The 18,912-nt window shown below is 40.7% G+C and overlaps 1 protein-coding gene across 4 annotated transcripts in view; it reads right to left on the reverse strand.

The window, feature by feature from the left end:
• Positions 1–432: 432 nt before the first annotated feature.
• The window catches only part of UGT8 (UDP glycosyltransferase 8), a 38,367-nt gene continuing 19,887 nt past the window's right edge, over positions 433–18,912 (reverse strand). For all 4 annotated transcript variants that reach the window (XM_081876948.1, XM_081876949.1, XM_081876946.1 and 1 more), the window contains exons 2-6: positions 16,700–17,523; positions 4,446–4,588; positions 2,332–2,408; positions 1,242–1,461; positions 433–913 (exon numbers count right to left, since the gene is read on the reverse strand). In XM_081876948.1, coding sequence (XP_081733074.1) covers positions 550–913; positions 1,242–1,461; positions 2,332–2,408; positions 4,446–4,588; positions 16,700–17,521 — 1,626 coding nt within the window. In that variant the 5' untranslated portion in view covers positions 17,522–17,523 and the 3' untranslated portion in view covers positions 433–549. The remainder of the gene's footprint in view (positions 914–1,241; positions 1,462–2,331; positions 2,409–4,445; positions 4,589–16,699; positions 17,524–18,912) is intronic.

Below are 18,912 nucleotides of genomic sequence, written 5' to 3' on the forward strand. Positions count from 1 at the left end.
CAGCGCCATTTAAGAATATGATTTATATGGCTGCATTATGATTCTGCAGTTTGTTCACTGCTATATACCAAACACCAGGAAAGATGACTTTAACATCATTGCCAGATAACATAGTGAAACTTCAAGGAATCAAAACAAAGTTCTCTCTGAAAAAATGTGAATGAATACATGAAAAAAATGAAGAATAGTTGCCAAGTAAGAGTGAACCTTTCCTTATCTGGGACGCACACATGTAGATTCACAAATGGAGAAGTCATAAATATACTTATTGAATTACTTCAGAGAATTAAGGCTTCTAAAAAAACTTCAGTGCCAGAATAACCTTTTTGCATCAGTATTAAGAATAAAATACATTTTGCATTTTAGGTTGTGCTTCATTTTTCTAAAGATTTTCCTTAGTTCTGCAAAATTTAATCGCATAAGATTACATACTGTAGGGGAGCGTTAGAACTGTTTATTGTTTTGCTTTAAGTAGGTGTTAGACTAAGTTACAGCTATAAAATTCAATTATAGAACTGATTCGCTGCTAATGTACATTGGGTAGTTGGCTCATTTCACCTTTTTTTCATGTTTAATGTGGCCATTTCTTCTATACTTGCCATTTGGTATCCCATTTTGGTAATGTCCATTAATGGTAGCATGTTCATCAGTGGACCAAAGATGTTTGCTTTGCTTGCGGATAAATTTTGCTATCCTGACCAAAACGTAGCAGAGTAAGGCAGTACCAAGCAGTACAATAACGGCAATATCCAATAAGAAATACTGATATAAAGAGACTGTGAAAACAGCAGCGCGTAGATGCTGTGCTCCATTATGACGAAGGATGTAATTAATCCAGTAGACTGTTCGATCAACAGGATGACCTGGTTGGTCTTTATGAATTTCAGACAGCTTTTGGGCCCTTTGTCTGTAGCTGTGAAGTGGAAAAACAGAACTAATTCAGCATATTGCATCTATGCAATTCCCCCAATTAATTGCTTCATCACCTCTGAATGTAATTTTCTGGAGGTGAATCTATGAAATCTATTTATTATATTGTTACATTTCTGTTTTGCCCTTCCTTCAGAGGAGCCCAGGGCTTTATAATATAAAATAAAATACATCTGATATTATACAACACAATCATAAATATCTATAAAATATCAACCATTAAAACTCAGTGGACAGTTGCATATGGCTACTATAACTACTTTATAGACTTGTTTTTCCACATTAGTGGAAGCTTAGCAAAGGAATCTTACCTGGGATCATTAATAACTTTCACTAGTGCTTTATATAATTCATCCTCCGTAAGAGTCTTCCAGTTTAGTAATATTCCCATGCCTTTGGCCTGCACTCGGGTCATAGTGTCATAATGATCTCCGAAAAGAGGAATTCCCACCACAGGTACACCGTGGTACATGGTTTCAAAAATGCTGTTCAGACCACCATGACTCAGGAAGGCCTTAATCTTAGAGTGTCCTAAAGCGGCAAGAGGCAAGGTGTAGGGAAGAAAACGCTTCATGTTAGCTTTAACTTATCATAAAATACCGTATCTATGTATAAATAGGCATTTGCATAAACTTATAATGGGAATAGGAGGGCTTCCCCATCTCCCTTGGAAAAGTGCTTTTTCATTGCAGGTGACATGTGCATGTGGCAGTGTTGTTGCCATGGCTGCAGAACACAGAAACAAGCTATTGCTTGCCAAGCCACTTTTCGAACTACACACGAGATCTAAATTCTGTCTTCATGCTTCAAAGTGTGGGCAATAAAAACATCAGTGGCTTCACTTTTCAAACAATGGTCAGAGCAGATGCTAAGTAGGTGTATATACTGCCAAGAGAGGCAATCTCCCTTAAATGCTACATTATTAGCGATAATATAGCTGATGTACCACTAAGAACATTAGTATAACTTTGGTAGTGCAAAGAAAAGAGCCAGTGTGGTGTAGTGGTTAGTGTGTTGGACTAAGACCTGGGAGACCAGGGTTCAAATCCCCACTCAAGTCATGAAATCCACTGGGCGACCACTGCAGTCACTACCTTACAAGGCTGTTATTGTTAGGATAAACTGGGGAGGCGGAGAAGCACGTATACCACCTTGATCTCCCTGGAGGAAAAGGTGGTATACTGACATAATAAATAATAAACAAATAAAACCATATTCACAACCAAAAGTGAAGACAGAAAGTGGACATATCTTTCCGAAACACTATTTGAGTTATCAGAACCTGGGTTTTTAATAATAAATACCAAATCTAGAAATCCAATGTATTATACAAATAAGATACAATGGGATTTTAGTGTTTAAGAGCAGAGAGAACTAAACATCACTTCCAATTCTACTTACCCAGTAAGTCATTCTGCGGTAACCATTCTATGAGTTTTGTATTGTTACCCAAGTTCCTAGGTTTCTTCCCCGAATACCTAACACAGAGAAAAGAAACCAGTTTCAAAATGCATTCTAAGGAAGATCTATAGAACAATTTGCTCGCTCCTTTTCTACTGTGCAAGTGACTTGCAAATCAAAGGATTTAAAATCCAGTATGCAATTCATTAAAAACAGAAACACATAGCTTATGTGTTAGGACAAGGGTAGGCAATTTCTGGACCTCGGGCCAAAATACACCTGCCAGGGCTACCCAAGAGGCTGTTTTGGCCAAGTGAAACACATCTGTCCTATAGCTGACATCATATATGTTGCCGCCTTCTCAGCATGTTAACACCTATGCTGTGCACTGCTTGCTGATGCACTTCAATGGCTGAGTTCAAGGTGTTACCATTAGTATACAATGCCCTTAACAACTTGACACCAGTTTACCCATATGTACCCAATCAACTGCTTCAATTGGAGGAACAGGCATTTTATAGTTGCCACATAATACTTGCACCACATCTGTAAGAAGACAATCATTTAGTGTGGCAGCACCAAAACTTTGGAACTCCCTGCCTACTGGTATCAGGCAGGTGCCTTCACTGTATTCTTTTTGGTGTCTGAAGATATTCTTATTTAGACAAGCCTATGCAGATGTTTAGGGACGCGGGTGGCGCTTTGGGTTAAACCACAGAGCCTAGGACTTGCTGATCAGAAGGTCGGCGGTTTGAATCCCCGCAACAGGGTGAGCTCCCGTTGCTCGGTCCCTGCTCCTGCCCACCTAGCAGTTGGAAAGCACGTCAAAGCGCAAGTAGATAAATAGGTACCGCTCCGGCGGGAAGGTAAACGGCGTTTCCATGCGCTGCTCTGGTTCGCCAGAAGCGGCTTAGTCATGCTGGCCACATGACCCGGAAGCTGTACGGCAGCTCCTTTGGCCAATAAAGCGAGATGAGCGCCGCAACCCCAGAGTCGGTCACGACTGGACCTAATGGTCAGGGGTCCCCTTCTAAACATGCAGATGTTTAGAAAGTTTGTATGAGTTTTAATTTGTTTTACTCTCTTCCATTGTGGTTTTTAACTTTCTGTAATTTTGTAAATTTTCTAGTGATAATTTTACTGTTTTATCTTTTTTGTAAACCGCTTTGAGTGGTACCTAAATCTTATGAAATAAATAAAATAAATACATGTTATGAAGTGTGCGGCAGCTAAAGTTGTGGCTGGACCAAAAACTGGGAGTTGCAGGCACTGCCAATCAGCTGGTTGATGGTGCCCACAAAGACCTTGTGGCTCTTTGGAAGCCCTGACTGGCGGTTTGCAGATAGCTGCATGGCGCTTTGAAGCATCAGATCATTGTCAGGGTTTCAAAGTGTCTCACTGCAAGCACCACTAACATCTGATTGGCAGGACTGGGGCAGGCCACTTGTTTAACATGGCCCATGGGAGGGTGGAGTTCTCTGCCCTGGGTTAGGACAAGGGCAGAAAATCAGGTGCATCAAATGAGGCACACTGGGGATGGATTTTAAAAGTTTCACAAACAGGCTAAAAGCCAAATACATCAGATCAGTTTTCAGTTCAAGAAAGCACATGCAATGTAACACACTGATGATAAATAAGACTGTTAAAATTTAAATTAAACAACCATGTAATATTTGCAATACATTTTTAGACCCCCCCCCTTGATTTGGACCTTAAGAGTTATTTTCTTGGCCTACACTTCTTTCCCACCTGTTGTGAACTGCAACTTAAAAGTTCTGTGGGCAGGTGGTACAGAAAGGTGAGTGAATGTGCCTGGAATAGACGGTGCCACTCCTTTGTAATTTTTGCTGCCTGTGTTGCACTCTCCTAGACAAGACTTGGGCTGCATAAACACCATTCATTCAAAGCACATCCCCACCCCACAAAAAAAAGCAGGCAGGTGCAATTTACCCTTCACAGAACCACAAATCCTATAACCCTAAACAAATTACGCTTCCCAGAATTCTTTGAATGAGAAATGTGCTTTCAATATGCTTTAAATGCATGGACTTTGGTCCTGGATATCCATAAATGTTTTAAACCCATTGACAAAGCTATTGTGCTATTATACATACCTCCAAATAACTCGTTGAGGAAGTCTTGCCAGAGCATGGGCCAATTTATGTGCTATATCTTCTGACAAGTATTTGACTCCTGCTCCAAATGAAACAAGGACAAAGCCTTTTTCATTAGCACCATCCACCCACGTTTGGAGATCCTGAGAAAATAAAGAGCTTGCTGTCACGGCTAGCAAACGCCATGCCACAAAGTGAAATGCTCCCTTATCATCAAACAGTGTCAAAACAAATCCATACGATAAATGCAGTTTTGTTGAAGATTCATTATTTCATTAATTAAAAACAACTGTGAGTACAATCCAGAAAGCACAAATGCAACAAGTGCAGAATTGAAACCCAGCCCATGGAATTACTAGATACTCAAAGGGAAACAGATTTCCATCACCCGCTACAGGGCATCCGATATTTAGGGAGTCATGGATGGGATAAAAGGAGGAAGTAATCAAGTAGCCTGAGCATGTCACTAGTTAAGTCCTTCCTCCTCATCCCATAAGTCAGGAGGATCCTGCACAATCAAAACCATGAGCAAACTAGACTTTTTTTGAGGCTCTCCTATTGCTGCCCATAGCTCGAGGCATCTCATGACTAAGGTGGAGATGGAACCACAAACTGGCATACACACTGGACACCTGAGCATCCTCCGGGGGCTGATCAGTTGCACCAAGGATTCATACACTATCTTGGTATGCAGGGTAATGCATAGATTGTGCCTAAAGCACTTAATGCAAAAGCCATATGTCTTAATCTATCTTTTAATAATCAAATGAGTCTTACAGTTCCGAAAGTCATTTCTAACATGCAAATACCACTATGACTTTCAGGAATGGATTCAACTGCTGAATCACAGTTTATTGTCTGTAACTGTAATTTTTTTTTTAAAAAAAATGACCTGTTTCATAAGGAGAGTGTAAATTGAGCCAAGAATGTCTCAGCTGTGTGGCTGTGGTCAAATGGTGACTCAAACGCCAAGCAATTCAGGATCAATCCCTTTTCCTCTACACCTTTTCCCCAGCTAAAAGAGGAAGCAGCACTTTTTTACAGGGAAAGCAGGCAGGTTGGCAGTTTGCAAAGATGGGGGCCAAGAGACACATGCTTGGCCATAGGAGCCAACTCCTATAGGAGGGGTCTTCAGCCCCCCCATAAAATATTTGAGGGAGGAGCCCCACCCAAGTTTATGGGCATTGCCATTCAAATTGTGTGCGTGCATCGTACCATGATGATTTATTTATGTGGGGCAGGGCTTACATGTGCCCCTCTAATATTTCATTCAAATTGGCACCCCTGTGTCTGGCTGAAGAAGTCTTGAGGGAGATGCAGTCATAGCAGGGACTGCTACTCTTGGCCATATGTATGATTGCAACCTCTAAGTCTTGCAGTGTGGGCCATCTTGTGGACGGATGTGGCAGGACAGTGAAATACATGAGCTATGACCCAGAAGGCCTTAGCCATTAAGTTAATTGGAAGCACTAGGCAAGCGACTCTTTCTTAGCTTTTCATCTACAGCCTGAACTTTGGAGGTAATACAAATTTACATATTGTTCCTGAAGACTTTTAAATTTCCAGCACTCTGAGCAGAGTTTTTTAAAACAGTACAAATATAATCCAGAATATTACAATCACTATAATAATACAAGGCCCACACATTTTTACATGTAATTGGAAAACCCCAAGACGTGAACGTTGCCTCTCATATTCCAGCACAAAGTCAGCCAAATCACTCATGGGAGATCTGATGCAACAGTACAGTATTGAAACTTTGGGGTAATGCCAGTAGAATAAGTGATTAATTATATGCTTGCAGAACATAAACTTTATTTACTTTATTCAGTAGCAAAGATTAGCATCACACAAGGAAATACTTTTTGAGGTAAATCAGTAACCAAGAATAAAAGAATAATAAAGGTAAAGGTAAAGGTACCCCTGCCCGTACGGGCCAGTCTTGACAGACTCTGGGGTTGGTGCGCCCATCTCACTCAAGAGGCCGGGGGCCAGCGCTGTCCGGAGACACTTCCGGGTCACGTGGCCAGCGTGACAAGCTGCATCTGGCGAGCCAGCGCAGCACACGGAAACGCCGTTTACCTTCCCGCCAGTAAGCAGTCCCTATTTATCTACTTGCATCCGGGGGTGCTTTCGAACTGCTAGGTTGGCAGGCGCTGGGACTGAGCAGCGGGAGCGCACCCCGCTGCGGGGATTCGAACCGCTGACCTTTCGATCGGCAAGCCCTAGGCACTGAGGCTTTTACCCACAGCGCCACCCGCGTCCCAAAAGAATAATAAAAGAACCCAAATATCTGAAAGTTACAGAATATTTTTCACTTACTGACCGACACTTCATCTGAGGCAGATTGGGGGGGTTTGGTCCTAGAATTTTCACAAGCCCTTAGTGAAGTCAACATATTTTCTAATTTAAGGATAGGAATCTTTGAGGTTTCCATATTCCTACACCTCCTGCAACATCCCCATCTCCCTTGAATTGACTAGTGTCCTCATCTAACCCTTCCATGTGCACCTTTTATTATTTTCCTACCAACTCCAAATTGTATACACACGCACACACACACACACAGACACGCAGCACTGCTATTCTTCCTCTTTGTCATATTATCAACCCCTTCTTGCTTGTTTCCTGCAGTATTCAAAAACAGTACTCTCTCCCCTTTCCTCCAGAAACTGTTGTTTGGCCTATCCTTCAATTACTAGAGCATGTTGCATTAACTTCTTCTTCAGACTACTTGGATCTTGACTGTCTCCAGTCTGGCTTCCACCCTCTGCAGGTCACTGAAATCACTCTCATTAAAATCACTTACACATCAGAATGCCTCTGTCTCATCCATCTTCAATTCACTGCTGCCTTCCATACACTTGATTTCTTTAGCCATGACTTTATCCTAAGCTGATTCCACTCCAACTTTATTCCTTCAGTATTTCCACAGTGGAAGTGCTTCCTCTCTCCACTGGAGAGCCATATATTCTTGGCCTTTCTCTCTTCACACACTGTCTCTGTGAGACCTTATCAAATCCCATCCCATTACAATGACAATATCCAGTTTCACATCTCTCTACCTGATACTTTTACACCTTCATCCACTCCTGTATCCCCACCTGATATTTCTCCTTGAATGCTTTAATGTCTTAGCATAGCCAACTCTGAATGTCTGGTTTTTCCACCCAAGCCCTTCTCTCATTGTACTTTCTACTTATTAGTCGACAATGTCTCCTGTCACCCTGCTGTATAGACACAAACATTTCATCTGTCTCTTTTCTCCCCTATATTTTGCTGTGAAGTCACAATGCTTCTGTGTTTACAGCATGGCAAAAATTTGGCCCTTCCTCTCTATTCCCTTGGTGAAAACTCCAGTTCATATTACAGTCAGCTCTTGAACTAAATTCTACAATATTTGCTTTTATGATCTTCCGTTGACTTACTGGAGGCTTCTCCGTCCGTCCGTCCCCCAGCACTTTACAGACAAAACCATTCACCTCTTTCATGGATACTAGCCATGATGCCTGTTCTGCCCCTTTTCAAATCTCTATACTGGCTTCCTGCCCACTCCTGAATCCAGCACAGATTTCTTGTTCTTATGCTGAAAGTCCTCCACAGCCTTACATCCTCCTCTCCTCATTCTGATTTCCCTGTACATGTCTTCAAATGACATTTGCTTCTCCTTTTCCACCAACTTGCCACTCCTTACCACTCTCCTGTGTCAAATTATAGGGCAGGAACTGCCCTCCTGCACTCTGCAAAGCACCTTACACAGCAGAAGCACTATATAAAAAACTCCAATTGTAAAATCACAGGTGAGGTCCATCTAAAATGTATTGCATTTATGTAAGTGAAGCCTTGTAACCAACGGGATACGTATGACGACAGCTAGAAGGCAAAACTGACTGGCATGTGCTCATCTTTCTCTAACAGTAGTACAAGGCTAGATATTCCGAATGCCTATAGCATGTACTCATGACGCAGGTCAGCACCACGGAAACCTTCAAGTGGGAAACTTGCTCCTGTGAAGACTGGAGGTGAACTGTGGCCTTACAAGTTCCTCCACCCAATCAACCCATCCCAAACCCCACCTCCCTGTGAGGGAAATTTTGTAGGTTGGTGGCTGGGCCCAGGGAATCCTAAGAAGTGATTGCTCCTAATGAGGACTCAATTTCATATACTGATGGAACTTCTCAGTCAAATCTTTGGCTGCAGGCCTTTGAACTTTATTTTAGTCTTCACTTCAGAAAGCCCAGGGCAGTATGAAGGCAACTTATATTCCTTTTCATGCCTTATTATTAGTAGTAGTATTATTACCAATTTATTGAGTTTATATAACACCCTATACTCAGAGGTCTCAGGGCAGTTCACAGAAAAGATCACAACATATATAATCAGAATAAAAACAACCACCCAATAACACACACACACCCCCAAAAAAGAGCCGCATTTTAAAAGGGTATAGGATGTCAAACATACCAACCAAAGGCCTAGTTATTGGCACTTTTACATCTATATTACCTACCTGACATTTTTGTTTCAACCGTGCCCATCAGAACTGGTCCCATAAATCTGAACTGGATTTGAAAGGGTACCACAAAGAAGGGAAAGAAGGGAAATGTGGATGTTGCCCTGGTCAAAAGTTCCATCAAAGTCATTTGAATTAAAATCCAGAATATTGTTCTAAGGTAAGAATCATATCAAACTATATTTTATCCCTATCAGCAATGGAACTGAGTTAAGTTGATTAGTGGACATGCCTCCTAACACTGATAACATTTCACTAACGAAACAGAAACATGGGCTATTAAGTTAGTACCATTCTGCATACAGAGATCTTTCTTCAGAGCAGGTTCTAATCTGGAAATGAGTATTAGCTATATTTTAAACCTAAACTTCAGCTACATTTCCAAAAAAGCAGGTTCCATTTAGGAAACTGTTGCAAGGACAAAACATTATGTCAAATCACATGAATTCATATTCTTATGGAAGGTCATACACTTTAGGAGAGGGTTTCAAGCTTGTGAATTAGCACTACTAAAGTGCTCCCTGCAGTTTTGCTTTAACCATTTTAGTATTTATATAAAAAATACAAGATATCAGACAGATATGGTATTGTATTTACAGTACTGTGTGATCTTTGTTCTCTTTGGTTTTTCTAGCTAGCTATTCTGCACAGCTGTGACTATAGTGTGAGGTCCCAGCTGGCAGTAACCAGTGGTGCCTAATACTGAGCTTTGTTTCAGATAAACAAAGCACATAAATACAAACATAACTTGGTTTCAGTGTCTGCAGCTCTCTCCCTGTTCAGCTGTTGGAATCAAATATGCAGAAGCATCAGCGCCTATTTGCCCAAGACTTTTGTGAGCAATCATCAATTCACAAAAATATATCTTGATGATGTTACTGTACAAGCCATGAATACATAATTTATAAAATAATTATTTAGAAAAAAACTGAAAGATGAGCTACTTTATTAGTAGGTAAAATTAAGTTTATTGAAGTTTTGTTACAAATACTATATAAAAGGCTACATTTAAAAAGCTTTTACCCCATCATAAATGCTTTCTGGAAAATCAGTGGAGGATATTCTAGGAGAATGCATTTGCTTAAAAATAATAATTTTTAGATGCAATGTTTCACATAAATCTATAAAAATAATTATTAAATCAGTCTGAGAATATATACTAAGTCTATCCAATGTCTGTAACATTTGTATGAGCAATGGAGTTTCAAAGCACCTCAACATGATGGTACATGTTGCTGCTACAACTTTTATCTTAGAAGGATGTGCTCTCAAAATTAGGGTCTAACAAATAGTCTACTTCTTCTTACATTACAAATCTTAGAAACATGTGCGTGTCCATTTCCAAATAGAAAACCCATGATCAGAAACAGAAAATATAAAAATAATAATCCTGGCACTGTCTGAAGTGACAACCTCACAGTTCTTAATACCGCACCAATAAGAAGCTAATTTTTCAAGGCAATCTAACTTTGGAAATCATTCAACTATTCTGCATTTTATTGTTTTGTCTTTTGGAAAACCACTTTGAGGGGTTTTTTTGCAATAAATTAATAAATCAGCAGCCCCGCAACCCTTTCCTTTTAAAGTTACTCTTGTCAAGAAGCATGTCAGAGATAAACTAAAGGTAAAAAGGGGAATCAGATCACTTCTTCCATTCCCTCTGGCAAACTGCTCAAGTGATAGGATGGAAGGGCACAGTGGCTTCAACAGCATGCTAGCAGTACACCAGAAAAAATGGGGGGGGGGGAGTCCCTTACCTCTCTCCTTGATACAAAATATCATTCATTACATTCCAGCTAATCATCACTGGTGCTCCTGTCTAGCCACCGCGTTAAATGTAATTTAAATAGAAAGATGGGAATGGGTTTGGGAAATCACTGGGTGAGTAAACTAGGAATCTCTTAATCTCATAGAAAATAATTTTGGAGTTCATAAAGCTCACCTCCCTTTTAAGATGAGCCTCAGAGAGCTTGTAAAATCCTGTGTTAGGCGTCCAAGCCTGGAGAACTTAATCAGCACCTCTATGAAAAGTTTTCCCACATTTTGCTTTAATCCAAATATCTAGCCTCCTTCAGCCATAGCCCTAGCATCAATATGGAGTATAACCAATTTTAAGAAACACCTCCTTGAACTAGGTCTGACACTGTCAAAAATGCAATCTAGATTTAACTTTGGGGCGGGGGGGGGGGAGAGAAAGTACTTCTTTTTAAAAAGTGTGTATGAGTGACTTTCCACATTGCTAGTTATAGTTGACAATGGAAGCAATGCACGAAAATGCAACTCTGAATTGAGATACAGAATTTATCTGAAAATGGCTGCTTCAATGTCTTCCAATTACTGATGTCCTCTACTCATATTTAGAGCTCTCGTGCACATACTGTGCTTGCCAGAAGCAACAGCAAGTGCCGCTCCAATTTGCAGTGCTGTCAAAGGAGAAGTGAGCTAACCCCCCGCCTTCCTTGCTCCCTTCACTTGCCAAATGGTGAGAGTGCCCCATTTCTGGGTCAGCCTCTAACTGTGAGACCACCATTGCTGGAGAAAGCAAGGAGAGAGGTGTAGGACAGCACAGCCTCCTCCCTGCTAACCTCTGCACAGTGTGTCCCAAGTCTACTACAGTCGTACCTTGGGTTAGACGCTTCAGGTTACAGACGCTTCAGGTTACAGACTCCGCTAACCCAGAAATAGTACCTCGGGTTAAGAACTTTGCTTCAGGGTGAGAACAGAAATTGTGCGGCAGCACAGAGGCAGCGGGAGGCCCCATTAGCTAAAGTGGTGCTTCAGGTTAAGAACAGTTTCAGGTTAAGAATGGACCTCCGGAACGAATTAAGTTCTTAACCCGGGGGACCACTGTACAGCTGTTACAAGTATAACCATCAGCGGAAAAAGAAACCTGACTGCCCAAATTCTAAACGCCAGCAGCTAGTGAAATTAGAACAAGGATTGATTCACAAACACCTGAAAACCAATTCACAATAGTTTGGGCAATATTTCCAAATTTCATATCATCGCTTTAAATTTGCATGAATTGAGCCAAATACAGATCAGTGGATCTTCATGCGGTAAAACTAATTCCAAAACTACTCAGAATTGTATTGTTCTCTGGTAATAGAAATCCCTACTTGAATCCCCAACATTCATTTTTCTACATGCAAATAGCTTCTTATTTGGGGGAGCATTCTATCGCATTCTCTACCTAAAACTGGCAGTTCTTAGCTCAAAAGAAGCATCACTACCAATATGAAATATGCATTTCCTTCAAAGCAGTGATACAATAGTAAGCGCTCCTCCCCTTAGAAATGAAGATTAGTTTAAAGTCAGGGAGGAATGAACTACAGGTTCTTAAATTATTGTTCATGATACAACAATAACAATTAAAATTACATTTCATTACTCAACATTACAACTTATTCTCCCTGAGCTGCAATGGGGTAGGCAGAATGGCTGTAGATCAGTGGCAGAGCACACATGCTTTCCTCAAAAGATCTCAGGTTCAATCCACAGCATCTCCAAGAAGGAAAGGCCCCATTTGGAAAAGCCATTTCCAGTCAGGGTACACAATACTGACCAAGAGAAAACTGAGCCTGGCTCAGTAAAAGACAGTTCTCTTTATCCCTGTAAACGCTTTCCATCTATGAACTTCCATCTATGAAATTCTACCAGATAACCTAATCACCAGGATTTTTGAGAAAAAGAAAAACTGACTATCTAACAAGAAACATTTCACATTTCTTAAGCACAGAGAAAGAAGGAATAAAGGAAATTATGACCGGTGTTTGCAAATCGGAAAGGCCAAAAACCTAATATATACTGCATTTTTTTTAGGTTATGAAAAGCTGCTTCCTGCACCCTCACTATGTTAGTTAATAATAATTTAAAATCCTTCCAGCAGCACCTTAGAGACCAACTAAGTTTGTTATTGGTATGAGCTTCATACCAATAACAAACTTAGTTGGTCTCTAAGGTGCTGCTGGAAGGAAATTTTGTTTGTTTGTTTCAACTACGGCAGACCAACATGGCTACCTACCTGTGTAACTATGTTATTTAAGTATAATTCTGTAGAAGAAACTTCCAAACATTTTTACAAGTTTAATTGCAGTGATAAACAACATAAATAGGCATCTGAATAGATTTAGCTGCATAAAACTCACGCCTTTATTTATGCAAAAATGTTTGGCAAGGCAGTTTTTACCAAGCTGAAAGCATTATGAAAGGTTACAAAATAATTTAATCTTTTTTGCAAAGTGATAGTGCTCAGTTAATCCACAGAACACCACAAATTTTCACTTTGCTTCCTATCAAAACTCATTATTGTGGTCACTACTGACACCTTCTCTAAAGTCCAAGTCCTCTGCATTTGCAGAGGTCTCAGGGAATGGAGAGATACTGTATTTGCCATTTTGCAGAACATACAAGTAGTGTGTCACTACTGCAACGTCCTATAAATGCACAAACGGGGAGAGGGGAAGCACTTTCTCCTTTCTTACCACGTTTTCTTGAGAGGAAAGAAGTGGTACTTTCTGTTCCTTCCTGAAAACTTTTTCTGGGAGACAGCTGCTAGTACTGTCTTAAAATGACTCTTCTTTCATACAAGGAGAATGGAGAAGGAAGCAAGAGAGAGTCTCTCATGCCTGAGCTGGACTTCGTCCACAGGTGCATACATACTCATATGCACTACCGGCAAGCAATGCTTCAATCCTCAGTTCATGAATTCCAGACTTTGAGAAAGGGCGGAGATTTGTCAGTTTTCAATTTAAACCATTTTCCCTCTTACAGGTCACCAATTCACACGAGTGCAAATGCACATAAAGTTACAGCACAAATGTATGTGTGTGTGATTTCATTAGGCTTGCATTCATAACATGCAATTTTTTAAGGAAAAAACCCCACTGAAAATTGATCACTGTACTTAATTCAGAAGGCAAGACGAACAGAACAACCATCACGTACAGAACAAATCTGAGCAACTCTACATATTACTTAAACTGAACAAAAATAGCTTTTTATGCATATGCATAAAGATTATTCAACTAAAATGTTTCATACCAAAATATCCTATTAAAAATGAGTGAGTTGATGCTGAGAATAATGCTGAACACACTGATACTCTTTCTATGACCAAGTTCAATGAGGCTTACTCCCATGTACGTAGAGATAGGATTATAGTCTTTTAGCTAAAATTTGGGTGGCTGCATTTTCCTTCATTCTTTATGCCTCTTTTCTACTTTTCCTAATCATAATTTTAACATTCTATTTTGGTGCCTGCTGGAAACATTCTTATTTAGACAAGCCTACCCAGATGCTTGTAGGGACGCAGGTGGCGCTGTGGGTAAAAGCCTCGGTGCCTAGGGCTTGCCGATCGAAAGGTCGGCGGTTCGAATCCCTGCGGCGGGGTGCGCTCCCGTCGTTTGGTCCCAGCGCCTGCCAATCTAGCAGTTCGAAAGCACCCCCGGGTGCAAGTAGATAAATAGGGACCGCTTACTAGCGGGAAGGTAAACGGCGTTTCTGTGTGCGGCTCTGGCTCGCCAGAGCAGCGATGTCACGCTGGCCACGTGACCCGGAAGTGTCTCCGGACAGCGCTGGCCCCCGGCCTCTTGAGTGAGATGGGCGCACCAACCCCAGAGTCTGGCAAGACTGGCCCGTACGGGCAGGGGTACCTTTACCTTTACCTTTACCTTTACCCAGATGCTTAGAAAGTTAGTATGAATTTGTTAGTAACAAATTTGTTCATTTGTTTTAGTCCAATCTGCTGTGGTTTTAACTTTCCGCATATTTCAAATTATGGGTGTAAATTTTTGGGTGATAATTTTATTCTTTTATCTTTTTCATAACCTGCTTTGAGGGTTTTTTCTACAATTAAGGAGGGTATAAATTTTATGAAATAAAAGATAAATAAATAATGAGAATTGTGAGAATTATCTACGAGAGTATTCCTATTTACTCTGGGTTCCACAGATTATAGTAGCACTAAATGTTTAAATCAGGACTCTCAAGAGATAAAGTGTACAATGCATTACATAGTCACAAAACCCAAAATTCTCCCTAAAGAGCAGTATTACCAAAGAACAAAACTTCCCCAAGATAAAATTGGAACAAAATACGCTGTGGGAAACCACCACTAACACCTGAAGAATCAGAGGGCAGAAGACCAGCAGCTGCCATTCAGATGGGATGGAAAAAGGAATAAAGTACACATGAGAAAGAGGACAGGCATATTGGTGGGTGGGGTGGGGGGCACAATAAAGAATCATTCGGAGTGGAGAGAGAAAAGGAGTGTGTACAATGAACAGGACAGGACAGGATAGCCCCTTGAAAATGTTTTTGTAAGCCTGAACCAACTCAAATTAGTTCTCAAACCCTTTTGGGAATTTAAGATGCTGAATTCTTTAGTTCAAAAACCTCAAGTCCATTTGGGAGCATGCAAACCCTTGTGTACAGCTAAAGTAACTGTGGACTGTGGCATTTAAATCACTACTCTGTCATAGACTCACTGTCTACCATATGTAGGGCTATCCAAACCCTGCTGCTGCTGCTCTCTGTATGCTCCACAAAGCCTTGGGGATCCATGCCCATCTTTCCCCACTACCCAGCCAATGAGCCATCAGCTGGGCAGCGGAGAAAGTATCTGTTCCTTTGCTGCTAATCAGAATGGAAATAGGCATTTTGTGCACTCTGCCTGCCTGTGTGCATGCATTTCTATCTATGCAGTCCCCAATCCACCAGGCTCTGCCATATGCAGCCTCAGAGACAAGATTGCACATTTCTGCTGTATACCTGGATGTTGGCTGGTTTCTCACTTAGGAGATGAAGAACCGTCACAAGTATGTCATCTGCTACAATCACAGATAGATAAATTTGCTCCTTGTTTCTTGCCTAATAACCTCCAGACTAAAATTCATTATGACTAAATAGTTAAGGTGTTATCTGCCCTTGTTTACTGACATAATGCCTTACCACTTTCATAATTCATTAATTAAAAATAAGTACCAAAAAGAATTAGCAACTTTGTAGAGTCAGAAGTATTCCATCTACATCAGAAGTAGGCATCTGTATAATAATAATAATTATTTGTACCCCACCCATCCGGCTGGGCTTTTCAAGCCACTCTGGGAGGCTTCCTACAAGGAATGTCACACATTTAAAACTTCCCTGAACAGGGCTGCCTTCAGATATCTTCTAAAAGTCAGATAGTTGTTTATCTCTTTGAGGGTGGGAGGGCGTTCCACAGGGCGGGCACCACTACTGAAAAGGTCCTCTGCAATATTAAGCAACCACAACTTGCCTCTTCCATATAATTAAAATGGTTTCTTAGCTTTTTCTTAACTTAAAGCTGTTGGCTTTCATCTAGAATTGGTTTCACAGACCTGATTCTAGAAAAGCAATGCAATTACTTTCAAGTCAGTGAATTTAAATCATGCTCAGAATGTAAAAATGGAACACTGTGTGCCAGTAAATTTGTGTGTGTGCGTGTGCTGCATGTGTGCTATTTGTATGTGCCCCCTATGCAATTCTTAAAAGGGTTGGCTAACCTTGAATGCAGCCCTCAGGCTGAAAAAGTCTAGCAATCTGTGCACTAGTCCTAGAAATAAGTGAGCATATAAAACCTTATTACAAAATACACCTGTCCTGTGATCTTGAGAAGCCACAGAAAAATAGTTTAAAAATAGAGTATAAAACAGTAGTTGTACGATATCATCATACATAAAGGTAAAAAACAAAAACAAAAAAACTCTGCAAACCTTACTTCTGGTAGAGGATTGGCTGGTCTGGTAAGGATTCCTCCCACATACACAACATTTGGAAGGGTGGGTCTTGGAAACTCTAGTGCTACATCAGTGCACAGCATCCACAGGCTAGAATCATGAACCAAGTCATACATGGACCTTGCTGGCTGTACATTGTACTTCTGCATTATCCTTTCGTATTTTGGCAGAACCAAAAAGTTGACTCCAAATCTTGAAACCAGGTATACAACAGTGTTCTTAAGCCTCTCTAGCAAGTTCATATGATCTGTGAGAAGTGAATTAAATTCTGGAACATATGCTAAAGGTGATGGAGCACCTACTTCTGCTGGATACCAAAGTCCAGTGGAAAAAACCGCGTATTTAATCCCTAAAAGATGAGCAATAACAAATCCACACATTTCATTAGGATCCACTAGCAGCAGGTCAAATTTTTCCTGTTTCAGGGCATGCAGGAGCTTCTTGTTGCCTACAATCATGTCACAATTCTTGGAATAGTGTTCCAGAATGTCAAACAGTTCCAGGGCTGTTAATCTCCCAGAAAAGATACTCCTCATTTTGGATTGAAGAAACTCATCTGAGGTGCTGGTATTAAAGATTCCTGGGTAACGCTGCAGTCTATAGTGATTAGATGGAGGGATGTCTCTGCCCTCAGACAGAAGGAAAACTGTTTGGTGGCCTTGCTCGTGCAAGGCTGAGGCCAGGGTCTTGAAAATATACAGATGGCTTTCAAACATAATTGGCGGCACAATAACGATTTTGGCAGCCCTTGAGATTCCGACAGCACTCCAAAGAAGAATGAAAAATGGAATGTAAGACTTCATAGCTGAAATGACAAACAAAAAGAATTACTTCAACATATGTTATTCAGAACATAAAAAAATAAACACTGCCCAGTAACAATGTGAAGTATCTGATATTTTAAACTCCAACATCATATTGTTCATTATTGTATCATGTAAATAATGTAGCCTGGACAAGAGATGGGGCAAAGTTCTGGCTACCCAATTGGGTTAGATGCATTTCCAGAGAGGACCCAAGACTTGATGCTTTTTGGTCCATTCCAGTATTACATCTCCCCACTATGCCTGGAGCCCTTCAGACCACTAAATGGCCAGTGCTCAATGTAGCTGCTTGCTTGACATGAAATAAACCTCAACAGATGAAGTGAGCCCAAGTGCTGCCTAGGAGACATTCCAGGACTCCTCTTGTCTTTTCCAAGGCTCCCTGCATGCCGGGTGCAATCACTGAAGAACTTCTGATGCACTAGGCCTCCCATTGACTTCTCCACAGCCAAGAATTAGGAGATGGCCCATTTCACTGGCCTCTGATCACACTGAAAAACTACATGCTGTGCTAGGCTCCTTTCATACAGCAAGAGTAAATTGTAGAATCCCTTCTGGATGCTTCCCTGTCCTCTGGAATTTTGGTGGAACATTTGTTTCACTCTCCATCAGAACTGTTCTGGACTCTGCACCACAAAGTCACAAGATTTCACAAGTCATTTTATGAGGCACAAGTCACTCCAACATCAGTCATGTATGATTTCACAGGGCCTGCTACATCTTATTTAACACTAAGTGCAACTTTCAAGAGATAAATAGATGGGAGAATCACAGAAAGTATTAATAGTTAATGTCAGTCAATGCAATCAGCTTAAATACAACACATAGGTATCAAGTCTGAAAACTGCCCAGAACCATGAGTTTGCAGTCACCTGCATGGTACCAAAATGCTACCCACCACTGCTGCAGTTAAGAACCGTGTGAACTCATAGCACAACACAATAGAGGCTATTTCAACAAACCACAAGATAAAACTCATCTCTGAATAGGCAAATTGTAGAAAAATATTATGTTCTAATAATTAAAAATTCCAGTAATTAAAAACATAGTTATTTCCTTTACATGTAATGGGAAGGCGTTCCACAGGGAGGGCGCAACTCCCAAGAAAGCCCTCAATAGTAACAAACCCAACATTTTATGCAAGCACCCAATTCTTACATATTTCCCAGAAAGCCTCTATCATTTTAATTGGCCATAACGCCTTCTGTAATAGTGCTTCCTCTTATTCAGAAGAACTCCACTGGGTAGAATTATGTGTGATTACAGTGTAAGTAAGCAGCAACTCCCTTATTATCACATCAATTAAAATCAAAAGGAAGAGTCATGCACTTCCCTTGAAACATATTAATTCATTAAATTTAGTGTAATGT

The sequence above is a fragment of the Podarcis erhardii genome (genome assembly GCF_964252035.2).
Source record: "Podarcis erhardii genome assembly, chromosome: 9".
NCBI classification, from domain to species: domain Eukaryota; kingdom Metazoa; phylum Chordata; class Lepidosauria; order Squamata; family Lacertidae; genus Podarcis; species Podarcis erhardii.